The following is a 26,482-nucleotide window of genomic DNA, read 5'->3' on the forward strand; positions in this document are numbered from 1 at the left end:
GCCATAACAAGATAATGCATATGAAGGGCCCAGAGCCACATAAAGTTAAGGAATTATAATTCCAGGATAGACAACTATATCCAACAAGGAATGTTGCCTGTGACAGCACCAAAGTAAATCCTAAAGAGATACTGAAATGAATTGGGATAGGGGAGCAATGGGAAGCTACTTAATGTATTAGAAGACTTCCTGTATCTGGAAAATTTCTGAACAGAGGAGACAAATTGGAAATGGTCCAGTGGAGAGAAGAAGCAATGGATTTCCTGGATGAGAATAACAGGACCCTCCTCTATAGCCCTTACCTTAGTTGAAGAACAAAGTACCTGTTAGGTATTAAATCTCTTAGAGAAGTGTACCTCTAACTTGAATGTACCTATACATGAGGATCTGGTTAAAATGGAGATTATGATTCAAGGGCTTGGATAATGCATTTCTAATAAGCTCCTGGATGACGTAGGAGCTCTAGTCTCTTAGTCACACTTTTGAGTAGCAATTCTAGGGCTTTGGGAAGGCTTCTCTGAGGCAAATATGCTTGAGCTAATAGCTGAAGGATGAGGAGAACATGACTAGGAGAGAAGCCTTCAAGCCATAAAGATTAACTTGTGCAAGGGCCCTGTCACATTGGGGGAAAAAAAAGAACCTGAAAGAAGGCCAGTGTGATGAGTGCAGTTTGGAGAAAGAAGCGAGGTGGAGCGCCAGAGAGCATGGGACCAGGCCAACAGGAGCATATATGAGGCTTCTGGAACATTCTCGGTGAGGAGAAGCCAGCATGAAAGGAACATGAACAGATCTGCATTTTGAAAAAAAAAATCACTCCATCTTCACTATAAATACAGATAAGGGAAGGGGGCAGAAACAAAGTGGGTGCAGAGCAACAGTTAGGAGGCTCAAGCAGTCTATGTAACAGGTAGCTTGACTAATGGTGGTAGAAAAGCAGAGTATGTAAGAACTATGCAGGAAGCAAAATGGACAAGGTTTTGTAAGAGATTTGGCATGGGGCTAAGGAGGAGACCTTGTAAGGGCTGTCACCTTGAGCATCCGGTCACAGTTGAATGGTGAGGGTACTATTCACTAGGGAAAGAAACACTAGAAGACAACTACATTACAGGGGGAGAGCATGAGTTTGGTCTTGGATGTATTGAGTTTGAGGTCCTTGTGAGTCACCCAAGGTTAAGAGGATGAATAAGAGGCGGCTACATAGGTCTGGGGCTCAGAAGAAAGGTGTGAGCTGGAGGTGTAAATCTGGAGATTATGTTTGTACTGTTTATATCAGGGGTGGATGAGGCCGTGAGCATGGGTGAGATCCTAAGGTAGAAAGAACAGCGAAATGAGAGGGGGCCCAGGACCAAGCCTCAGGTTCACAGACACTGAGTGATTGATGGTGAAGGAAAGGAGGAGCCTGCCATGGAGAAAAGAGGAGCGAGAGAAAGAAAACCAGGAGAGTGTGAGACTTAGCAGCCAAAAAAGAAAGTGTTTAGAGGAAGGGGTGGTCAACAGTGCCAAATGATGTTGAGGATGAGGAAGACTCTGCCAGGGTGTGGGTGGTAAAACCCTGAGATGTGGTCTTGTGGAGGACTGCAGCCAGGGCTGAGTACAGGGCTCAGCCCAGCCCTCCATGTGCATACCTTGTCCTGTAGTTGCCAGTATCCACTGCTGTCTCCCCAGTAAGCTACTGCAAGGTGGGTCTCGCCCATTCTGTTGTCTCCCAAAGCCTAGCACAAGGCCGGGCACATAATAGATGCTCAATAAATTTTACTGATGAATGAGTGGATGGATGGAAGGATGGAAGGATGGATGGATGGATGGATGGATGGATGGATGGATGGATGGATGGATGGATGGATGAGGAGGAAGAATTGGAAGCAAATGAGGAATCGCTGGCAACTGCCCGGACGAGCTACTATCCTTCAGCTTTCTTTCCTTTTACCGCAATGGCCCGCAGACCCAGGGAACAGAGACAGAGCCCCTGGGCCCTGGCCCCCCTTCCTCTTTCTGACGAAGAGTCTGGACCGAAGGTTCTGCTGACGTGGGAAGGGGAGGAGAGTCTGGAGGAAGGGGAGGGGAAAGCAGCGCAGAGATCGCAGAGACGAAGGAGGCGCCCGCGGCTGCAGAGCTGCAGAGCGGGGTCTCTCCGGCCTCTGTATCCGGGCATCGGTGCCCCACTGGGCCAGAGGACAGCGCATCCTTTCGGTGCGGGCCAGCAGGGCCCCTGCGGTCGGCAAGCTGGCTCCCCGGGTGGCCACCGGGACCCCCGAGCCCAATGGCGGGGGCGGCAGCAAAATCGACAGCACTGTAGAGATCACCCCCAGCCCCAACGGAGTAAGTGCCCGCGCCCCAGGGGACTACGCCATCATCCACCCCCCACCCCGCCCCCCGCACCCGCGCCAAAAAGCCTGGCGTTTTCCTCCCGCGCACTCCCCGCCCCTGACCGCCTTCCTCGCACCGGCTCTCCTGCCTTGCTCTGCGGCTTTCTCCGCTTCACCCTTCTCCCCTCACCCCCCAGCAGGTCGGGACCCTCGGAGATGCTGTGCCCACGGAGCAGCTGCAGGGTGAGCGGGAGCGCGAGCGGGAGCGGGAGGGGGAGGGAGACGCGGGCGGCGACGGAATGGGCAGCAGCCTGTCGCTGGCCGTGCCCCCTGGCCCCCTCAGCTTTGAAGCGCTGCTCGCCCAGGTGGGGGCGCTGGGCGGCGGCCAGCAGCTGCAGCTCGGCCTCTGCTGCCTACCCGTGCTTTTCGTGGCGCTGGGCATGGCCTCGGACCCCATCTTCACCCTGGCGCCCCCACTGCACTGCCACTACGGGGGCTTCGCTCCCAACGCCTCTGGCTGGGAGCAGCCCCCCAACGCCAGCGGCGTCAGCGTCGCCAGCGCTGCCCTAGCAGCTAGCGCCGCCAGCCGCGTCGCCACCAGTACGGACCCCTCGTGCAGCGGCTTTGCCCCGCCGGACTTCAACCATTGTCTCAAGGACTGGGACTATAATGGTCTGCCGGTGCTCACCACCAACGCCATTGGCCAGGTGAGGCATCCTGCTGGGCCGCGGGTCTGGGGGTGGGCCGAGAGCGAGGAGCACGGGGCCTCATGCCCCCTGTATCCCTCTCATATCCCCAGTGGGATCTAGTGTGTGACCTGGGCTGGCAGGTGATCCTGGAGCAGATCCTCTTCATCTTGGGCTTTGCCTCCGGCTACCTATTCCTGGGCTACCCAGCGGACAGGTGAGGGCTGCTTTGGGGACAGGGCAAGTAGAGAGGAGGGGATGCTAGGGTGGCTAGCCCAGGCAGCTGGCCTTTGCAAGAGGCCGAAGAGGAATCTCTGGACTCTACAGTCTTCTGGACTTCTGTTCAATAATATGCAGCCCCATCCCTGTCTCAACTTCACTTCCCATCAAGAAATATTCCTTCCATACCTCTTCTGTACAAGGGGTAACACCACCCATTCCCCATCCCCATATGCTTGGATCAATGGCTAATCTCCAAAGACAATAGCCCCATCCCCACTGACCAAAAACCCTATCTCCACAGATAAAAGTCCTAGCTCCTCCTCTATTGTCCTTGTCATCAGTAACCACCTCCCTCTCCATCTTCATAGACTCATCCCCACTAATAGCCCCATCCACATGATGGAGTCCATCTCAATGGCCTTATTCCTACAGATCATTACATTAATTCCTAAATATCAATAGCCACATTCCCACTGACCTGTATAATTCAACTCTACAAACAAATGGGTCAGTTGTCCAAAACCCATAGATTAATGACCACAATAGCACCCCCTCCCCAGTGATTAATAGTCCCATCCTCATAGGTCTTCAATACTCTTAGATCCTCTCAGATTCAAAGCCCAATTTGCATGAATCAGTGGCCTTATCTCAAAAGTCAACAGCCTATCCCCACCATCCAATAGCTTTTCCCAGGGATCAAAACTCCCAATTCCTTTGATTCTTGACACCATCACCACTGGCCAAGTGTTCTGTCTCCACTGATCATCCATATAGATTATTAGACTCATCTCCACCCATATGCAGTCCCATCCAAATGGATTAATAGCTCAACTTTCATGGATCAAAGGCAGCCCAACAGTCAGTAATCCCTAAAATCAATACCTATCCTCACTGCCTAATAGTCACATACCCACAGGTGAACAGCCCATTCTTATGCATCAGTGGTCTCATTCCCATAGACCAATAGCATCATTCCTATGGAATAAAACCCTCATCCCCAAAGAGTAATAATTCAATCTTCTAAACTCGGTGCCCTTAACCTCATTAACCAGTAAGCTCATCCCCATGGAAAAATGGCCTCATTGTACCGAGTCAGTAGTTTCACTCTCAGAGATCAGTCCCCCTTCCAATGACCAGTGACTCCTATCTTCATCCCCATAGATCACTGGTCTTATCCCTAAAGATCAATATCCCAGCCTCTCAAGGATCAGTAGGCCTGTCCTCCACTGACTCATACTCAGTGACCATCATCACTGACCAATAGTCTCAGCTTCTCTGGTCTGTGACCTCCTGCTTACTGATTATTCCCATGAATTCATATCCCCATAGATTCATCCCCACTGACCAAAAGCCCATCCTCATCCCCAGAGGACTAATGTCCCCCCCTCATCCCCAGAGACCATTTGTCCAGTCTTCAAAGATTAATGATCATCCTCATTGATAAATATTTTTGATAGTAAATAAATAATAAATAATTCCATCCCATGGATCAGTAGATCTTCTGGCAAATGACCCTATCCCTACTGACCATCTTTATGGATTAATTGACCCATGAAACAACCCAAGGAACAGTGGTCATATCCCATCCAACCAATTATTCAGTCCCCTAAGGTCAATAGATACATCATCACTAATACTATCCCCATGCATAAGTAGCCAATGGCCTCACATTCATAGATCTATAGTCCCAACCCCATATATGAGTGACTTCATCTCCTCTGACCAGTATGAGCAACACAAGCTTTATCCCCACTGACCTGACCAGTATGAGCAAGACAAGCTCTATCCCACTGACCAATAACTCTATTGCCAAGCCTCAATGGTTATAAGTCCCCTAAGCAATATCTTATCCCCCCTAATGGTTGGTCTCACTTCCATGCTCTCGTCTCTGACCAATAGCCCCATACACAAGAGTAAATGGTCCCACCCCTGCAGAACCATAACTACATCCCAGTGGCCAGTAGCCAGACATCATTTACCCATGGTCCCTATCCCTTCCCATCTTCTCTAGCCTGTCCAACTTTTTACCCCTGTCCTCCTGCCTCCAGCTTTGAAGTGGGCATCTGGGCTGCTCCTCACCCAGCAACTCCTCTCCCAAGGAGTCTGGGTGACCAGAGGCCCTCCCCACTTTCCAGGTTTGGCCGTCGAGGGATCGTGCTGCTGACCTTGGGGCTGGTGGGCCCCTGTGGAGTGGGAGGGGCTGCTGCAGGCTCCTCCACAGGTGTCATGGCCCTCCGATTCCTCCTGGGCTTTCTGCTTGCCGGAGTTGACCTTGGTGTCTACCTGATGCGTGAGTGGCAACTTCCCAGACGTCCTTCCCTTGGGGCTCATGCCTGCCTGTCTGCATTCCCAGGCTGTTCCCACTGCCGCCTAGGATCCCCTCAGTCCCTTTTCAGTCCCCAATTTCAGCTGTCCAGGATCTCAGCTGTCTTTCTGCCCCAGCCCTTGAAGAATCCAGGGACTTTGCTTCTTGGCACACCCCTCCCCGCCAGCCCTCCAATTTTTAAGGCCTTCTCTACCCTTGACTTACTGCTGTCAGGGAATGGAGCCTTATTTAAAAATGAAATCCTGACTAGCTATATGTCCTTGAACAAGGATTGATATGAAGGTCTGATGTGAAAGGGCCTGTAAACTGGGAATGCTGAACCCACCAGGGACTCTGACCCTTGAGCCCTCCTAAGTTTGAGGAGAGGAGAGAGGACTGAACGGTCTCTCCACTCTTTGCCATTCAGAGGTTAGTCTGTGGGAGGTGATGGCTACAGCCTCCACTCTGGGTCTGACTTTGCTCTCTGTCCCTCCCTTTCTCCTCCTCTCTCCCATGCCTCCTCCTTCCCTGGCGTTTCCTCCCTATCCCTGCTGTATCTCTAGGCCTGGAGCTGTGTGACCCTACCCAGAGGCTTCGGGTGGCCCTGGCAGGGGAGTTGGTGGGGGTGGGGGGTCACTTCCTGTTCCTGGGACTGGCCCTTGTCTCTAAGGACTGGCGATTTCTGCAGCGAATGATCACCGCTCCCTGCATCCTCTTCCTGTTTTATGGGTTAGTATTATCCTCAACCTGTTGTCTGGCCACTTCCACCTCTACCTCCAGCCTGGCTCTAGCCCAGACACCCTTCCTCTTCTCCACTGCCCCTGGTCCAGGCCTGCCCCAGCCCTGGCCCTTCAGAGGTGGGAGTATCCCACCCCTGGATCAGGAGACAGGAGACCTCAGAGTGCACCCCCACCCCCACCTCCCCACCTAGCTGGCCTGGTTTGTTTCTGGAGTCCGCGAGGTGGCTAATAGTGAAGCGACAGATTGAGGAGGCGCAATCCGTGCTGAGGATCCTGGCTGAGCGGAACCGGCCCCATGGGCAGATGCTGGGAGAGGAGGCCCAGGAAGCCCTTCAGGGTAAGAGACAGGGGTCCCTACAGGTGATGCTTCACATGCACACATGACAGTGCCTTCTCCATGGTTATTGCTGTGTCACCTCTCAGGGTCCCCACCACCCATGTGGAGGACCCTGGGGTTCAGCTGTTTCTTCTAACAGACAGCTCCTCTCTCTTTCCCAAAGACCTGGAGAACACCTGCCCTCTCCCTGCAACATCCTCCTTTTCCTTCGCCTCCCTCCTCAACTACCGCAACATCTGGAAAAATCTGCTTATCCTGGGCTTCACCAAGTGAGCCTGGGTGTCTGATCCAAGGGCCAGGCCAGGAGCTGGAATGGGGGCTGGCTGGGTGGGAAAGGCCTGAGGACCCCTGCAGAGGGTAGCCAGGGTGGTGGAGGCTGTGGATGGGAAGTCAGACACTTCTCTTTGCTTTATCCCCCTTCTCACAGCTTTATTGCCCATGCCATTCGCCACTGCTACCAGCCTGTGGGAGGAGGAGGGAGCCCATCGGACTTCTACCTGTGCTCTCTGCTAGCCAGCGGCACAGCGGCCCTGGCCTGCGTCTTCCTGGGGGTTACCGTGGACCGATTTGGCCGCCGGGGCATCCTGCTACTCTCGATGACCCTCACTGGCATTGCGTCTCTGGTCCTGCTGGGCCTGTGGGATTGTGAGCATCTTCCCTTCCCCACAGTGTGGCCTGAGCAAAGGAACCCCAGCAGACGTGCCTCAGACAGGCTCAGCCACTGGTTCTGGCACAGGCCTCCCAAGTCCAGACCAGACCCTGCCCAGCTCTTCCACAGTCCTCCTCACCAGGACACACAACCCTGTCTGTTCTCCCGATCGATTAGTGGATGCCCAGAAGCCCACCTGCCTAGAGCCATGGGGTCAGAGAGCCGAGGGCATGATGCCAGGGACTAGGCCAAACATGATCTCCTCACCTCCATTCACATCCTCTGTCTTGGCCCTCCAGATCTGAATGAGGCTGCCATCACCACCTTCTCTGTCCTTGGCCTCTTCTCCTCCCAAGCTGCTGGCATCCTCAGCACCCTCCTCGCTGCTGAAGTCATCCCTACCACTGTCCGGTGAGAGCAGTGCTACTCCTGCTGAGGAAGGGTCTGAGGGAGGGAGGGAAGGCTGCTGAAGAAGGGTTGGGGTGAAGCCTACGGTTAGAGGCTGAGTGCCTCCTCCATCTCTCCCAGGGGCCGAGGCCTGGGCCTGATCATGGCACTCGGAGCTCTTGGTGGGCTGAGTGGCCCAGCCCAGCGCCTCCACATGGGCCATGGAGCCTTCCTGCAGCATGTGGTGCTGGCGGCCTGTGCCCTCCTCTGCATCCTCAGCATCATGCTTCTGCCGGAGACCAAGCGTAAGCTCCTGCCTGAGGTGCTCCGGGACGGGGAGCTGTGCCGCCGGCCTTCCCTGCTGAGGCAGCCACCCCCTAACCGCTGTGACCATGTCCCACTGCTTGCCACCCCCAACCCTGCCCTCTGAGTGGCCTCTGAGCACCCTGGCAGGAGGCTGGCTCATACAGAAAGGTGGCATAAGGCCCTGGCAAACAAATTGGGAGGACTGAGTGAGGAAGGCAGGGCTGCCCAGAAGGCTCAGAGGCACCTCACGCCAGCCATCAAGGAGAGCTCAGAGGGCTGTCCCCACCCCATCTCCTCCCTGCTGCTTTGTGTTCACTTCCTTGGCAAGAGTCAGAGGACAGGGAGCGAGCTCCACAGTGTAACCACTAGGTCTGGGCTCCATCTTGTGCCCAAAGACATCCTCCCAGACTTCATTCTTTCTTGCTCTATCATTCTGTTTCAATAAAGACATTTTGAATAAATGAGCATACCATAGCCTGGACTTCCCTCCCTTCTGTTGTCCTGTCTCTTCGGGGAAGGTTTCTCTTAGTGGAACCAAAATCAGCAACAATCTCCCTCCCCACTCTCCCTGTGCCCCACCCCACCCCCCACTCCAAACCCATCCCTTGTTACTTTACCGACAGCCACCACCCTTTACTGATGGCTTGCTATGCAACTAAAGACTGGGCTAGGCACTTTATAAACTTCACTTAATCATTTAGTCCATTCCAACACTGCAAGGTAGGTGTTTGGATCAATTAATTGTTGTCAAGCAATGAAAATTGGCCATAATGAACTTAAACAAAAATGGGAATTTATTAGAGGGATTTGATGGGACAGGTTGTGATGGGGAGCTCACAGAAGGAGAAGCAGAACTAGTCATAAAAGGCCAGGAACCAGACAGGGCCCCTGGTCCAGGAAGTAGGACCTCACCTGGATGAATGACCGCCGGTGGGATTCCATCTTTGGGTCATTCCACTGAAGATTCATTTCCAGAGAGCAAATGACTAGCTAGCTTGAGTTGATAGGCCTACAGCCCCACCCATATTACTGACAGCTGGGGAGATAGAAAGCAGCAACTCTGCTGTTAGCAGAAGTAGGACAGGATGCTGTGCAGGTAAAAACAATGGATGCCCACTAAGGTATTCTTCTTTTACAGATAAGAAAACTGATGCTCAGAGAGACTCAGTACCCTGGTCAAGGTTACAAAGCTAGTGAGTTGCAGAGCTGGGACATAATTAGATCCTGGAGCTGAGCTCTTCATTGATATACACTATGGCCCACCTTGCCATCTCCTTCCAATCTTTAGGCATTACCCTTGGAAGCAAGGCACCCCAGGAGTTGGCAGTACGTGACTAGGTCTTCCACAGCAGTGCCAGGACCTGCCTCTCAGACTAGCCCTGGCCTGGCTTGACCACTTTGGGCAAATCTCAACCTTCAAGGGTTGCTATGAGATTAAACAAGATAATTATTTATACATGCCTCTTAATTTACCACTAGATGACAGGTTCCTTGAAGGCAGGAACTTTGTCTTTCTCAATTTTAAAACACAAAAGACTGACACATGATAGACGTTCAAAGTGTTAATGTTAGTTCATTTTCTTTCAGCAAATGTTTCCTGTGCCCAACTTACAGACCAGTTACCATCCTGGATATTTAGGGCATAGGCCATCCTTCAGGGACCTTAAAATCCATCTAATACTAGGAAGAGTAATGAGAGACACCAGTGGTTTGGGGCGCCAAACAGCTGCATCCTGAAGCAGGTGAGAGTTCACTTTGAGGCAGGAAGCCTTCAGGCACGGGCTTGGGAAAAAACTATAGTGCTTTCAACCCAAAGGATATAGAGAGAGCAAAGGCCTGCAGGTAAAATGGTGAGGCGGTCCTGGAGAGGATTCTTGGGGAAACTGAAGTCTTGAGGCCAGCCTCTTCCAGAGAAGGAAGACCCATTCTCCACAGGTTCCTGCAGCACCAGAGTCCTATCTCCTTCCCCTCTGCCAATCCAAGTACGAGGCCCAAAGTTCTGTGAACTAAGCCATGCTGCCGGGGTCTCCATACTAATTGCATTACTGGAGAACTCCTAAGAACTCTCCTCATTTAGTCTCCACAGCCCTCTGAAATTGGTATTGTTATTTTTATCCTATTTAACTACTGAAGACATGGCAATGAAAGAAATGGAAGGATCAAAACCTGGCCTTCTGGCTGCTCTTTCAACTCCACTAGCTCCTTCACACTTATGTACTGTGTACCCCACATTCTGTAGAACACTGTCTGTGAACAATGTAACTGATTCCAATGTTCACTTTTTAGCTTTGGGTAGCTAAAATTACTACTGTCTCCAGCATTTGGTGAAAACCAACACGATGGTAAATAAAAAAGCTCTGTACTTTTTGGAAGTAAAAGGAGTTATTCATACACTAATGACACTGTCCAATACATACTGTGAGGAATGATATCAAAGGGGCATTCCAGAAAACCCAGTCTTTTTACACAGCTGGAAGGTCCAGGGGAAAAAAAGTAAAAACACTCTGGAAGTTAGAGCAGCTCCTATAGGAGGGTAGGTGAAAGAGAACCAGATTCTCTGACTTCAACCAGAGGTAGAAGCAACGAAAATGAAAGCATTCAAGAATTATCAGAGAAGCACAGGGGAAAGATAGAGTCCTTCACCCCTAAGCAATTCATGATCTAGGTGAAAAGGGTCAGCATGTATAGCTAACACAACTATGGCATCTTGCTCTAAAATTCCCCAACCACATAATCTCACTGGACCCTCATCAATAACCCCATGAGAAACAGTTCTCATTGTTTAGGTTTTTACAAATGGGGAGACTGAAGTTTGAAAAGTTAACTTACTCAAGGTTATGTGACTCGTAAGTAGAGTAGCCAGATTTTGAAAACCGAGAGCCTGCAATCTTCTTACTGTGCACCAGATAGAAAATATGAATTCTCCTTTAATCAGTTTAGAAGACACCCCAGGAACTTGGAGACAGTTTTTAGGAAAATAAGGAAATGACTACTTTCATGAACATGAAACAGACTGCAGAAATGTTTTCACTGGATTCAGAACTATGAGTCATAATGGATTACTCAGGGGAAAATTTTTTTTAAAAAGTATATACAGGTACATTTCTAACCTTAAGTTACATGAAGTGACCTGAAGGCCACTCATTCCTCTCAGTCAACCTAGCCTGGCTACAATATAACCAGTTTTTGCTGATTATCCACTACTGTCTGGTGCTGCCTCAGCTTTGGAGGAGGGAGTATGATCCTTCCCTGCAAGGGCTCCGAAGACCATGAGACAAATCACTACAATCCTATGTGGAAATGCAGAGATGTAATAGTGCTGCAGCAGCTCTGAGGAGGGAAGGATCTGCTCTTTTGGAGACAGTCAAGGAAAGCTTCTCGGATACCTGGACTGAAACAGTGCAGAGTCCAGAGGTATGACAGAACATGGATGGAGTGGAGAACAGCAACTGTTTAAACATCCATGATATAAAGGGAATCTGTGAAAAACCCACAGCTAACATCTTATTTATCATGACTGACTGAAAGCTTTCTCCAAAGATCAGGAACAAGACAAGGATGTCTGCTCTCACTTCTATTCAACATCGTACTGGAGGTTCTAGCTAGGGAAATGAGGCAAGAAAATGAAAAACAAGACACCCGGAATGTAAAGGACAATGTAAAACTCTATATTTGCAGACGACATGATCTTGTATATAGAGAATCCTAAGGAATACACAAACACACCTGTTAGAACTAAACAAACAAGTTCAGTAAGTCTACTAAGCTTACAATTAAACTTGCAGGGTACAAGATCAATGTACAAAATCAATTGTATTTCTATACAATGGCAATGAACAATCTGAAAGCAAAATGCAGAAAACTCCATTTAATATAGCAAAAAACAATACTTAGGAATAAATGTAATAAAAGAAGTCTAAGACTTACACACTGGAAACTATAAAACATTGTTAAAAGAAATCAAAGACTTAAATAAATAGACATACTGTATTCATAGTTTGGAAGACTTAATATTGTTACAATGGCAAGCCTCCCCAAATTGTTCTACAGATTCAATGTAATCCCACTGAACATCCTGGCTTTCTTTTTTGCAGAAACTGACAAGCTGATTCTGAAATTCATATGAAATGTAAAAGACCCAGAATAGCTAAACAATCTTGAAAAAGAGCAAAACTGGGGGTCTCATACTTCCCACTTCCCAAACTTATTACAAAGGTACAGTAATGAACACAGTGTAGTAATGGCATAAGAAATCCATATAGATCAATGGAATAGAATTGAGACTCCAGATATAAGCGTGTACATTCGTAGTTAATTCATTTTCAACAAGAGTGCTAACACCATTCAATGGGGGAAAGAATAGCTTTTGAAACAAATAGTGCTCAGACAAATGCATATCTGCATGCAAAAGAATGAAGTGGCCCCCTCCCTCACACCATACACAAAAGTTCATTCAAAATGGATCAAAGACCTAAGTATAAGAGCTAAATTATAAAACTCTTAAGAGAAAACACAGGCATAAATCTTCAGGAACTTTCTGTTTCAAAGGATACTATCAAGAAAGTGAAAAAACAACCTAAAAAATGGGAGAAAATATTTGCAAATCATATATAAGGGTCTAATATTCAGAACATATAAAGAACTCTTACAACTCATTAATAAAAAACCAAACAAGCCAATTAAAAACTGGGCAAAGAATCTGAACACTTTCCTTCAAAGAAGATATACAAATGGCCAGGAAGCACATGAAAAGATCCTCAACGTTGTTAGTCATAAGCAAATAAAAAATGACATACTACTTCATACCCACTAGGATGCCTATAATAAAAAAGATGGACAGTAACAAGTTTGGTGAGGATGTGGAGAAACTGAAACCCTCATACACTGCTGGCAGAAATGTAAAATGACACAGCTGCTTTTGAAAACAGCCCAGCAGTTCCTCAAAAGGTTAAACATAGTTACTTTATGATCTAGCAACTCCACTCCCAGGTATATACTTAAGAGAAATGAAAAGGTATGTTCATAGAAAAACATGTAACTTGTAGCAGCACTGTTCCTAATAGTGAAAAAAAAAAAAATAATGCAAATGTCCATCAACTCATGGATAATCAAAATGTGGTCAATCCATTCAAGGAATTATTCAACTATGAAAAGGAATGAAGTGCTGATACATGCTACCACGTGAATCTTGAAAACACTATGCTAAAGGAAGGAAGCCAGACACAAAATGCCACATATTGTATGATCCTATTTATATGAAATATCCAGAACAAGCAAAGTCATAGAGATAGAAATTAATTGTTGCTAGGGACTAGAGGGAGGGCAAATTAAGGTTTTTTTGGGGAGTTATGTAAAGAGTTAATAAGGTTAAGTAGTGATGATGGTTTACATGTTGCACTAAATACCACTGAATTGTATACTTAAAAGGTAATTTTTTATGGCATGTGAATTTTATCTAACAACAAAATCTATATAGCTTTTCAGTGGGATACATCAGAGCTACGGCAAACTGACACTTTTCTGCAGCAAATATAAAGTTCTCTTACTGAGTCTTCTTTAACAAATGCTAGCACCTAGAACAGTGCCCAGCACTTTGTAAATGTTTTGTTGAATCAGTGATTACCACAAGCATAAAGAAACAGAAAAAGGCATGGGAGATTAAGAGTTCAAAGATGTTTTAAAATTAGGTCATGACTTAACAAAGGCTACTCATTTTAACCATATACAAAAGGAAGGCAGGCTGTTATTGGGAAAAAAACAACCACCACTTTTCTTTATTGGTGATGTCAGGTTGGGCAAATCCTATCTGGAAAAGCTCTGGGCTGTCATTGTAAAGATTTGACTCAAACTCTCACTCCAAAGAAATCTTAGAGGGGCGCCTGGGTGGCTTAGTCGGTTGAGCGTCCGACTTTCGCTTAGGTCATGATCTCGCGGTTCTGGGTTCGAGCCCCGCGTCGGGCTCTGTGCTGACTGCCAGCTCAGAGCCTGGAGCCTATTTCAGAGTCTGTATCTCCCTCTCTCTCTGACCCCCCCTGCTCATGCTGTCTCTCTCTCTCTCTCTTCCCTAGAAATAAATAAAAAAAAAAAAAAAAAAAAAAAGAAATCTTAGAGATAGGGTCCCCCAATTGTTAGACACTTTCCTCCCGCATAATCCCGTGAGATTAGGTTCATTCCAATCCTTCAATTAAGAGGGAGCTCCTTAGGAGAGACTGACCAAAAAATAAGCAATCTTTCCCAAGGAAAGCAACTTTCCTTTCATGCTACTTCCTCTAAAATCACTGAGGATTTTACAGGAAAAATGAAAAGACCAAGAAAGGAGGGAAATCTGATTCTTGTGAGGGTTAAGAACCAGCAGGTCCAGGATAAAGGGAACCCCAAAGGTGAATTAACACCTTCTGAGCACCTACATTGAATAAAGGCACAATCCATACCCTCAAGGAGCTTGCAGTCTTGTGGGGAAACAGGGATGTAATTGTTTTAATTATAAAGCCATGAAGTACTAAACAGAGATAAGAGCAATTTGCCCTGAGAGCAGGAGTGATTCATATGGGACTATGAAATGAAGAAAGGTTTCTGGCTGTAGTGCTTGGCTTTATACATTGATTCCGACAGAGCAGATGGAACGGGCATGGCATGAGCAATAAATGAAATCTAATAAAATTCAACTGGAATGCACAAGGCATCACATGTAGAGCAAGATGTGGCAGGGAAAATTAATCAGGATCAAATTGGGAAAGGACTTCATTCCACATTTGAGTTTATAATTACTGGTGGTAGAACAGGGGCCTTTCTTGCAACACGAACAGTTTGTGGACTCGGACACCTACCAGGAGCCTACTTTAAGATGGGGAGTTGCTCAAGCAGTTAAAATAGGATGGGAAGTATAGGCAGAATGTGGAGCCGCACTGACTGGACATATAAAATTTAAAACAAAGGGTCAAAAAAATGACATTCGCCTGTCCCAAGATCCAACCCAACAATTTGTAGGGGTTTTGCAGATAGCCATTTAACGCCCCCTGGTGGATAGATGAGACCTTCCCAGTATTAACATCAAGCTACTTCAGATGTTTCACATTCTAACAAAGTTAACACTGAAACCAATGCTATCCAGACTCCTACTAATCAGCCTCTGCAGAAATCTCCACACTTTTCTAGCTGTATCTAGCTAGAGCCAACAGATCCCGCCCCCACCTCTGCCGAATGCTTAACAAATGACACAACAGAACAGTATATAATGAACGAGCAAATGCTAGTGGTCAATACTGACCTGAGAATTCAGAATACAAAGCCACTGGAGAGGTGAGTTAAGGCTTCAGAGATATATAGGACACTCATCTCTTTAACCTAAGACTACTGAAGAGAGTACCTAGATCAGAGCCAATCACAAAATATCCTGGGAACAGAGATTAATGGTGCAACAAAATATATAAAAATTTAAATTTTAAAATCCTGTAAGTAATGGAGAAGACTTGAGCAGGGCCGGGGCCAGGAACACAATGTAGTATCCAAGGAATCTGGATACCGATCTGACATAAGAATACAAAATGGAGAAATTCGATATTAACTTGACCAAGTAACTACTAAACTTAAGGATATTAAATCAGTAAAAGCCAATTTTAAGTCCTAACTAATGGAATGATTCAAAATGAGTTAGCTGAACAGATTAGGTGGTAACCGCATGGCTACAAAAGTTAATATAAACTTTGCCATGGTCTTTGTTAGGTACTAACTTTTCCCCTCATTTTTTGAGTGACTTTGGGGTAAAGACAAGAAAGCTACCCAGATACCCCAAAGAATCTAGTGCTGCTGGTGTGGATAAGTCATTTGCATGTTAAATTTAATCAGGAGTACACACTAAGGTGCTATCAGATTACTCTCTGGCCATTCTTTTATATTTCCAGGCTCATTTGATTTACCTCAAAAGCCAATCAGGGCTACATGCTACCCAGAAAACTCATCATCCTCAACTAAATACACAATGTTCCTGTTAGTTGTAATTTTAACTCCTACTCCTTAATTCGTAAGTGAGAACTTCCCCTCCACAACACCAGCACTTCCACAAAGGAGAATTAACAGCCATCTGGGATCTAAGAGAAAATAGGAAAATAGATAAATAATCCTTACACCCAAAAGGCGAAACAATTTTTATTTTCAAAAACAACTTTATTCATGACACATATTAAAAAAAAAACTCCCACCCCCTGGAAATGAGCTAAAAAAATAAAGAAAATCCACCTCCCACCTCCCTGTTCCCACGTCCTCCCATTCCCTCCAAATAAAAGGGAAAAAAAGGCAAAGGAAAACAAAACAAAACAAAAAACTGAAAAACAAAAAAAACACCCCCAAACCCCCCAAAACAAGGTAGTGCATTTCCCCAGGGGGTAGGGGAATTTACACTGGAGCCGCTGGGAGCGGAACGGAGATCTTCCGGCTACAGAAACCTGCAAAGAAAGACACTCAAAACAGAAAAAGAAACACAAAAGGAAACAAAATAGATCACCAGGCAATCTGGAGGGGCAGGGAGCCGGAAAAGAGGGGTGGGATGGGTGGTAGACCTGGCAGGACAGGAGCAGGCAAGAGGGGACTGTGAAAGTTAGGGAGAAGATGGAGGGAAGGTAACAAGCAGAACAGTTTGGTGTCCTTCCAGAGCCCTGGGTAAAAAAACCCCTCCTACCACCCATGCCCACCTACCCTTGAGCAGCCCCCAAGGTGGTGAAGTGGGACAGGGAAACAAGGGGAGCAGCTTGCGCAGTTGAGACGTGTCCATGGCGAATCCCCAGAGTGAATGAGCAGCCCCCTGCCCCACTCCCTGGGCCTTCCCCTACTCCCCAAAGCAGGTCCCTCCTCAGCAGTTAGTTATGGGATTCTCCCCCCTTTCCACAGTATATCTTTTTTTTTAAAAAATATTTTTTTTTCCATCAAGGTCATCTTCTGTTTTTCTTTTTTTTTTTTTTAATTCTTTTTTTTTTTTCCTTCTTTTCTCTTTTTTTCCTCTCTCTCCTCCTAATACACACTTTTTTTAGTAAGGGGAATACCATGATGTCGCTCTAGCCCGGCCCCTGGAAGAAAGAAGGAGAGTCAGGTGTTAACATGATCACTTAAGAGTCAGCACAAGCCCCTCCCCGTGGGCCCTTGCCCCAGTTATAGTGCAGGAAATGGGGGGAAAGAAGTTTCCAAGTATCCTAAACCTGACCCCATTATCCCAGAAATCATGACACACTTGGCAAATGGGAGGGGGCAATTAACGGAATACCTTGCCAGAGGCAAAAATGTGTATCTGAGATATGGGGACAAGAAAATGGACTTGTTTATCCACTTTTCAGTTCTCCACAGCGCTAAACCCCAGGCCTTTACCATCAGATCCTCCCTAATTCCTGGGAGCAGATAAGTAAATCTTATGAAAACCCAAGGTCTATAAGCCTATCCTGTCTACTTAAAGGTAGAGAGATAATAAAGCAACAACACGGGCATCACACTAGGCCCAGAAAAAAAAGTTAACCTTGTAAAACACTGGCTCAGTTGAATAAGTATCTCATGATCCTCCTACATGGCTATTGAAAACGATCAACTAGCCTATGGTATTCTTCCAAGGGAGGTTCAATCTTCAACCCCTCCTTAACTCTGGGAAAAGTAGCAAATGTCCAAGCAGTGCCTTCACTATACTCAGGCAGTTTTTCCTGGCCTGTTTTGTAAACACCTTCACTGCCACCAACTCTCAAGGGAAAAAAGGCTGGGGAAGAACCATCTCTCAGAACAAAGTGGAGAGATCCAGCCCTGATCAGCAATTCCTGCTCCAGAAAACGATGATGAGACTGGCCTCCTGGCCTGGCCTGCAACTACCTTCCTCACCCTGCACAGGCAGGAGACCAAGTCCCTGGAGACCAAGGGGAGGGTAAGCGAGGGAGGTTCCTCAGATCAGGAGAGAAGGAAACATACAGGGCTCATGGGAGGCGGGGGAGAGGAGCAGCCCATCTATCCTGACCTGTAGACGCGACCCCGGGGCCTGCTGTTAAAACCACTGTAGAATCGAGAGCGGGAACTGTTGTAGTTGGTGGTTCGGGCACGGTATCGGGCTCGTGGGAAACCCCGGTCTGTTGTGCTGATGCCTGGTCTGTTGGTTCGTTTTGGGATCACCTGACAGCGAGGGATGTACAACAAAAAGTCTCAGAATAAGTCTGGAGAGTTTACACAGAACCAGAACAGCAATGGGTATGGGGCTTACCTTGATTTGTCTTCCTCTAAATAGGGACTCATCTAAGGCCAAGGAAGTTCTCACTGACTCTTTGTCTGAGAACTCTATATATGCAAACCTGAAAAGAGTAATTATTTTATCTATCTGAAGTTTAAAAAAGCAACTTCCGTCTCAAATCCAATTTTTTGGCATGCTTTACTTGGATAATAACACATCCACATTTTGAAATTACTTTTCAAAAAATTTTTAAATGCAAGACTTTAATCAAAATTTCTAACTACTCTTGGAAAATTATAAAACAATATCCACAGGGCCTGGATTTCCATTATGGCAGAACCAGCTAGGGCTAAGCAGAAGCTGTCCCTCCCTCGTCTAGTTCATGATCCCACCCACACTAACCTTCATCTTTATCTAAAGGCTTCTGAGGACATTTACGTGCAACCCCTGATACGTATCGACATTAATACCCCATAAGATGAACACCACTTACTTTTAACAGCTAGTTAACATACTGCTCAATACAAAACATAATTTATCTATTTTTAAAACGTGACCAAAATGATCTCAATTTACTTCCCTACTTACCCTTTAGGATGGCCACTAAATTTGTCACAGAGTATGGTAACACGGTTGACTGAACCACAGCCATGAAAGTGCGCTTCCAGCTCTTCTGCTGTTGCACCATAGTCCACCTGTGGGGGTAGAGGAGGTTATGTTTCACAGGTACTGGGCAAACAAACTCCCATCTCAACAGGTACTGCCTAGCCTCTGGGCTGGGCCACCATATACACCAAGGCAAATCAAATCTGGTTCTTTAAGAAACTAATCCTTTTCTCTTCCCAACACCAGAACCTCTGTGGATCACCATTACCTTTTACCTTCTCCAAATCCTGCCAATACTCCCCAAATCCACCACCTATCCTTGAAATGTTCCTTTCAATACTACTACTAAGCAACTCCCAAACAAGAGCTTCTCCCAACCCCTATCAGGGCCCTAATACATACATTGCCGACATAGATGGAACGGGCATCAGCCTCCATCTTCTCTTCAATGGACATGATCACTGGGCCAGCTTTGAAGAAAAAAGAATCAGGAGGGAAAACGAAGCTAGTTTTCTATTTGACCAGTATATGCACCACTATCACCACCAGTGCTAGAGTGAATGAAAAGACTTTGGTCTGCTCTGTTCCCTGCTGTACCCATTACTAAGAATACCATCTAACACACAATAGGTACTCAGTGAATATTTGACAAATCAAGCAACAGATTAACACATTCCTAAAAAATCAGAGAAAACAGTACAGGAATTCCCTCCTGTCCCCAAACCAAGTCCCAATTTAATGAACAGCTTTGAATGAAATCAACTGAAAAGTGAACAAAAACCAAGGGAACGCAAACTCAACATTTCTGGATTAAAGGGAAAGCCCCCTGTAGCCAAGCAATTTCTTAGAACTCCTAACTAAAAGGTCTCCCTCCAACTAAAAGAACTATGAGCGTTGAAGGTCAAATGCCAGTTGGAAACCTCCACAAAGAGTGGAGGTACAATAAAGAACAAAGAGCAACACATATGTAAAAAGGACAAAGAAAGGCACAAGATAGCCAACATCAAAACAGATTTTTACCTCACTAAGGTCAGAGGAACACACAATGGACAATGACCACAACACCAGCCCAATAATCGCTCAGACAAGCAGCTTCAAAGTCCCGAGCATCTAATCCCATACAACCCGTGTTCGCATAACCCTTCCGAGGACCCGGGTTCCGCGTGCAACCGCCAGTTACTCACCATTGCCTGGAGGTGGACTCATATTCATCTGTTTCTCTACCTCGTTCTGTAGCTCCTTTAGCTTCTCGGCTTCTTCCTCCATCTCCCTGACTCGAGCTTTGATCGCTTCCAGCTCCTACAATGAGTGGAAAGGGTATGGAGAAGAGCTTAACAGGAACCAACGCAGGGGCTGCGCCCAGCTATCCGTCGAGCGCGGCCTCATGCTCGGCCATTTCCCTCGCCCCACGCGCGGGTCACGAAGAAAAGAAAAGCAAGCTACCTTCTCTAAAACAACACTAAGCACCCATAACGCCCGAATCAACCCGGCCGGGCCCCTTCTGGCGGTCTAGGAACCGTCCCCGGCCCTGCCCCAGCCACGTTATTCCCCGCCCACCCCCACCCCCACCCCCCGCCTGCCTCCCGCTCGCCGAAGCTCCGGGCCTCCCATGACACGGCCGGCCCTGATCGTTCGCCCTCTTTCCCTCACCGGGTCCTCAATGGCGCCGTCCCCCGGGTCACCCTCGACCAGTCCCGGCTCCTCCTCCTCCTCCTGGCTGCCGGGGGCTCCCGAGCCAGGCCCAGGGCCCGGAGCTCCCGGGGGGGCGCGGGGCCGGGGCGGCTCCTCTTCGGGCTCGGGCTCCGGCTCGGGCTCCAGCAGCAGCTCCTCAGGCTCCAGTTCCTCAGACTCCAGGCCGTTCCCGTAGTCCCCTGCGCCCCCCGGGGCCCCCTCCCCGGCCTCCCCACCGGCCCCGGGCACAAGATGGCGCCGCCGCCCCGGCCCGGAGCCCCGACCGCCCGCAGCCCCCGCTGCTGCTGCCGCCGCCGCCGCCGCCGCCATCGCCGCTCAGACTGGGGCCCGCCGCCCGGCGATTGGAGAACTGCGCCGGGCACGCCGAGGATTCATTAGTCTAGCAGCCTGCCCGTCATCACGAGCTAGGACCCCATTGGGGAATATTACTTGACAATCAAATGAGATCCCACCTCTAAGGCGGGACATTGCACCAAATTCTCAAATCTCGGTAGGGAAATTCGCTTGTCAATCAACATATGTCCCACCTCCTCTCTAGGCCTTAGGTAACAATACCGCCAAGCTGTGACGACGTTCCTGCTTCCCCGCCTCCAGGCGGATCCGCGACGTATATGACGCTTGGTGATTGGCTGCTGGCTGGGCGAGGGGAAAGAACCAGTCTTCCGATCGCCTTGCCGCACCGGCTGTCTCAGATGCCGATTGGCTCGCGGGATTTGAAGGGCTAACACCCGTTTCCTGACAGATGAACCTTGCCCCGCAACGGACGGCCAGGCTTCTAGCAAGGGAAACCCGAGATCACATGATTAGTCCTTAGGGGAGCCGCCATCTTGACACTAGTGGTTGCCATCTAGAGAGCTTTTGGAAGGCAGAGGTCGGAAACATTGAGGCGAGTTCTGGAATCTGGTTTGCTAACCAGGGAAGAATCAGTAGATGGGATGTTGCTGGAAATGGAGGTTCTCAATGGCGCTCTCCAGTAAGCTTACTTTTCCCATCCAGGTTATTGGTACCAACATCCGTCAGTTCTCCCAAACCAAAAAGCAGGGAGGAATCCTCACTCCAGAGCTACTAGTCGTTTCTGATCTGTCTTCTTTGCATAGGCATACTTTACAAGCCCTCTGTTCATGCCTCAGTTTTAGCCTGTTTCTTGGACTGTTTGCTACAGACCCCTAATAGGTCTCTCAGCTTCCAGCGTCCCCCTTCCAAGCCTCGCCGCTACCAGAGCTGGCTCCCCTTTGCTGGTCCGGTAAAAATAAAACTTAACCGTGGCATTAGAGATCTCGGGATAGCCTACTTCGCAAATGTTATTTCCACACTTCTCGTTCCAGTGGGCGTACCTGCATCCAGGTCTGTACCTCTACGCCCCTGTACACCTCAAACCCCAGCATCACCTCTCTTGCAAAACCTTCCACTAGCCTTCTCTCCTTTCCCATGACAAGCAGGTCTACTTCCACTGTGCGCTCAATTATTTTGTCCTGCATTGTGGGTTTGGAGATGAGTGGTGAGATCCTATTTATATTTGCAGCCCCACTGTGAGGTTAATATGCTTTGCACATAATAGGTGTCCAATAAATGTTTACATTCATTGGGAATCTGGGTGCTACCCTCATTTTCCAATGCTTTCCCAGCCCCCAGACCTTCCTTCAGACCGCAGAGGAATTCCTCCACGCAGGTGCCCAAACACGCGTTTGTACTCAGATAATCAATGAGACCTAGCCCTGGAAAGCAGGGTTTCCCTTTTGTAGCAGTGGTACTACGCATTTTTTAAAAAAAAATTAGGAATGACGGTGCTAAGTTTGCAAAAGGGTTATTTGTGGTCAGACCAAGCTCCGGGTTGACGGCGAGATTCAAATGAGGCCATTCAAATTAGTTAATCAGACAACCCCAATAGGATGTGCATGGCTAGGGTGGGGATTTGGACAAGAGATCCGTTAGCAAACCAAAAGGTGGAAAGCTTCTTAGTGTACCCCATTCTTCCCCTCACCCTCACTTTTTCTCACAGATCCTTACCTCAGGAACAGGGGAATTCTGAGCAGAGTCCTAGTTCTTAAAATTTCAGTGAAAATTACATCAGCAGCCATCGCAGCTCCAGTGATCTGGGAGAACTAACTTGAGCACCGAAGACAAACTCTAAAAGACTGTGAAATCGCTGGAAGAAAAAGGTTGTCTACCAATCTTAACCTAATCAAGATGTTGATGTTTTATTGGTTCCTAATTTAAGCTAATCAGGCCAATCAAAGGAAAAGTGACTTTTTAATAATGCCTTCAAATCCTAATTTTGTTGAGCACTTGATTTTGTAGCAGGTACAATCCTAGATTCCTTATTATATCTCATTGAATCCTTGTAACGACTCTATGAAGCAAATGTTTCCAAAACTATAACTTTTCTTAGGGATGAAGAAAGAGTGAAGTAACTTACCCAAGCCATGGAACTAACTAGCAGTGAGTAAAGGGGAAAAAAAGGGGGGGGGGGGGGCATCCGCCGGCTCAGGTCATGACCTCCCCATTCACAAGTTAGAGCCCTCTCGGGCTCTGTGCTGATAGCTCAGAGCCTGGATCCTGCTTCAGATTCTGCGTCTCCCTCTCTCTCTCTGCCCTTTCCCTGCTTGTGCGCTCTCTCTCTCAAAAATAAACATTTAAAAATTAAAAAAAAAAAAGTGTGCAGGGAATTCAGAGCCAGCTTTTGAAGCTTAGATCAAAATTACTACAAGGTCTGCTTTAGTACACAAAAATTAAATTATGTATGATGTTGAAGTTGGGAAAAGACTAGATTCCAACAACAGACAAGTGTTTAGGCAAGCTGTTATTACATCCAAAGATTATTATGCACCTATTAAAAGGTTTACACATAGTGTGTAGTAACATGTGAGTGTAATTACATTAGGCCAAAGAAGTAAATATAAAATTGTATATAAAGTATGATTGTGGTCTTATTTTAAAAAAATTTTTTTTAATGTTTATTTATTTTTGAGAGAGAGAGAGAGAGAGTGTTAGCAGGGGAGGGACAGAAAGAGAGATGGAGACGCAGAATCCGAAGCAGGCTGCAGGCTCTGAGCTGTCAGCAGAGTCCGATGTAGATCTCAAACTCACAGGCTCTGAGATCATGACCTGAGTTGAAGTCGGATGCTTAACTGACTGAGCCACCTAGGTGTCCTTGATCTTTTTTTTTAAAGTAATTTGGACTGAGGCATCTGGGTGGCTCAGTTGGTTAAGTTTCCAACTTCGGCTCAGGTCATGATCTGGCGATTTTTCAGTTAGAGGCCCCCCTTGGGCTCTGTGCTGACAGTTGAGGACCTGGACCTTGCTTTGAATTCTGTCTCCTACTCTCTCTGCCCCATCATGCTCTGTCTCTCTCTCTCTCTCAAAAATATATAGACATTAAAAACAATAAAAATAAAAAATAACTTGGACTAAGAAAATAACTTGGACTTAAGGGGGAAAAAGGGAGCAAGAATCAGTTCAATCTTTTCTTTGGTAATATGTACTAGAAACTTTCAAAATGTTGATTCTTAAACCAGTAATTGTATTTCTTATGATCTAAAGAAATAATCTACACACTGGATAAACATTTGAGAATAAAGACATTCATCAGAGTGAAAAATGTAATCTTGAATGTCCAAGTGGCACACTCAGGAAAATTATTATATACACATAGATGTAATTTTATATGGTCGTTATGCCTTCAAAACATTTTTAATGACAAGGAAAAACTGCAATATAATGGTAAGCAGAATTGTAGTATAGAAAATTGTATATACAGTATGATCATAAAATATAAACACAGACAGAAGATGGGAAAGAAATACGCCAAAATGTTAATAGTAGTAATTTCTGAGTAGTAGGATTATAACTGACTCATAAATTTCTGTTTTATGATTTTTTTCCACAATATCATGTTATTTTTGTTTAAAATTTAAAAACCATCAAACTTCCAAATTTACTCTAGTAAGTATGATTACTTTTACAAATACGTTTAAAAATATATTGGGACGCCTGGGTGGCTCAGTTGGTTGGGTAGCTTCAGCTCAGATCATGATCTCATGGTTCGTGGGTTTGAGCCCTGTGTCAGGCTCTGTGCTGACAGCCAACTCAGAGCCTGGAGGCTGTTTTGGATTCTGTGTCTCCCTCTCTCTCTGATCCTCCCCTTCTCATGCTGTCTCTCTCAGAAATAAGTTTTTAAAAACGCTAAAAAATTTAAAAAAATATATATATATTTGAATGGTGACTTGCAAAGTAAGATACTTCCCTATTAGATTATAAACTGTAAAAGGCAGGGACATCATATTAATTATATTTGTATTTTCATTGCCCATCACTGTGTATTCAGTAAATGCTAACTGAATTAATACTGTTCCATAATCATTTTATCATCTTGCCTGTTGTTGATGCATAGAGAACATCAAAGAGAGAAGTTTCTAAGAATGAATTTGTAAAAAATTAGTGCATAATGATGTGATATGTACCCATTATGAATTATAATTTTCCTTCATTAATAACCTCTCAATAGAAGGCCAGGGAATTTTGGGAAAACTGAAACTCATTGTGCACTAGAAGAAGGAAAAAGGTGCTAATAGAAGTGAATGGTTAGTGAAGATAAGGAGAATTAGGGGTGCCTGGGTAGCTCAGTTGGCTAATCATGTCTCTTGGGTTCAGCTCAGGTCACAATCTCATGGTTTCTGAGTGTAAGCCCCGCGTTGGGCAGCGTGGTGACAGTGCACCGCCTGCTTAGGATTCTCTCTCTTCCTCTCTCTCTGCCCCTCCCATGCACTGTGTGTGCTCTCTGTCTCTCAATATAAATAAAGTAAAAGTAAATAAACTTAAAAAAAATTAAATCAGTAAAAGGGGATGAGGGAAACTCCAGTTCTGTCCAAAAGGGAAAACTTTTCTCACCAAACAATATAAATACTTGGCTTTTTGGTAGTTTCATCCCTGCTTTTAACTCTTGCTTTTTTTTTTTTTTTGTCTGTTACAATAATTCTCTATAATCTAGAACTACATTGTTTAATATGGTACCTATTAGTCACAAATCGCTTGAGCACTTGGAACGTGAGTAGTCTGACTTGAGATGTACTAAAAGTATCAAATATACATGAAATTGCAAGACTCTGTATGAACAAGAGACTGTAAAATAAATTAATAATTACTTAATATTAATTATGGGTGGAAACTAATAATTTTTATGCTGGGCTAAGTAAAAGATTGTAAAAATTTGTTTTATAACTGTTTTAATGAGACTACTAGAAAATGTAAAACTACATATATGGCTTGCGTTCTATTTCTGTTGGACAGAGCTGATACAGAACCTTGCGGCCTTGATCATATACTTACCTCTAGTGTGGGGCCAACTCTCAGTTATTGTCTAATGCAAAGTCTAGCTTCTCCTACCTTAATTCCCTAGGTCTGCCCTTGCAGGGAAGTGAGGTGTCCCCTTAAATGAAAAAGAACCTCCATTGGGCTGCTTATCTTCTATTCTGCTTGGTTAACTTTTTAAAAACTTTGTATCTGGAAAATTTGTTTTAATATGCTATACCAGAAATATATGATTTTTATTTTTAAAAAAATCAGAAAATACTGACAGTAAAAAGAACAAATAAAAGACCAATAAAATCCAATACCCACAGATAATCACTAATGGTATTTTGGCATATATCCTTCCTGAAATTATCAGTACATAGATACATATAGAGGCATGTACACACACACACACACACATTTACATATTTATTTTAGCAAAATGGGATCATACTGTATATATTGTTTTCTATTTTCTTTTTTACCAAGGTAGAAACATCCTTCCGTATCAATAAAAATATTTTTTCAATTTCATTTTTCATGACTTTCCTCAAAAGTCACCTTAGAAATGAGGGTTTCCCTGACTATTCTATTTAACATTGAAATTTATACTTATACCTTCCCACTTTCATGCTAATGAATTATTTTTCTTTATAGCATTTATCACTTTATAACATGAAATGTTATGTTAGTGAATATTGTGAACTGAAGTGAGTACCGGGGAAAAATGCTTTTTGTCATTAGAGGCTGAACCACAAGTGGGGACTT

General features: G+C 46.0%; 2 protein-coding genes and 1 long non-coding RNA gene across 5 annotated transcripts; 2 read left to right on the plus strand and 1 right to left on the minus strand.

The window, feature by feature from the left end:
* Positions 1 to 2,071: 2,071 nt before the first annotated feature.
* On the plus strand, positions 2,072 to 8,412 carry SLC22A17 (solute carrier family 22 member 17). Of its 2 annotated transcripts, none has more exons than XM_039245137.1 (10): positions 2,072 to 2,319; positions 2,504 to 3,013; positions 3,106 to 3,209; positions 5,350 to 5,504; positions 6,083 to 6,248; positions 6,451 to 6,596; positions 6,760 to 6,865; positions 7,024 to 7,241; positions 7,545 to 7,656; positions 7,774 to 8,412. In XM_039245137.1, exons 2-10 carry the CDS (start codon positions 2,606 to 2,608, stop codon positions 8,060 to 8,062), a joined length of 1,704 nt encoding a protein of 567 aa, XP_039101068.1. In that variant the 5' UTR covers positions 2,072 to 2,319; positions 2,504 to 2,605; the 3' UTR covers positions 8,063 to 8,412. The 2 variants fall into 2 exon arrangements, with proteins under 2 accessions (XP_039101068.1, XP_039101069.1); XM_039245138.1 differs by having other exon boundaries at positions 2,507 to 3,013.
* Positions 8,413 to 16,921: 8,509 nt separating this feature from the next.
* LOC120240413 (polyadenylate-binding protein 2) lies at positions 16,922 to 20,749 on the minus strand. Of its 2 annotated transcripts, none has more exons than XM_039245145.1 (7): positions 20,384 to 20,749; positions 19,918 to 20,032; positions 19,136 to 19,203; positions 18,716 to 18,822; positions 18,161 to 18,248; positions 17,921 to 18,072; positions 16,922 to 16,997 (listed from the first exon to the last, which is right to left on the minus strand). In XM_039245145.1, exons 1-7 carry the CDS (start codon positions 20,732 to 20,734, stop codon positions 16,958 to 16,960), a joined length of 921 nt encoding a protein of 306 aa, XP_039101076.1. In that variant the 5' UTR covers positions 20,735 to 20,749; the 3' UTR covers positions 16,922 to 16,957. The 2 variants fall into 2 exon arrangements, with proteins under 2 accessions (XP_039101076.1, XP_039101077.1); XM_039245146.1 differs by lacking the exon at positions 20,384 to 20,749 and adding an exon at positions 20,177 to 20,234.
* A 501-nt stretch (positions 20,750 to 21,250) lies between these two features.
* Positions 21,251 to 26,432, plus strand: LOC120240415. The gene is made up of 3 exons (XR_005530637.1): positions 21,251 to 21,398; positions 22,425 to 22,864; positions 26,372 to 26,432. It is a non-coding gene; the product is annotated as an uncharacterized LOC120240415 (long non-coding RNA).
* Positions 26,433 to 26,482: the final 50 nt, after the last annotated feature.

The sequence above is a fragment of the Hyaena hyaena genome, unplaced genomic scaffold, assembly GCF_003009895.1.
Source record: "Hyaena hyaena isolate Hyena2069 unplaced genomic scaffold, ASM300989v1 scaffold_256, whole genome shotgun sequence".
NCBI classification, from domain to species: domain Eukaryota; kingdom Metazoa; phylum Chordata; class Mammalia; order Carnivora; family Hyaenidae; genus Hyaena; species Hyaena hyaena.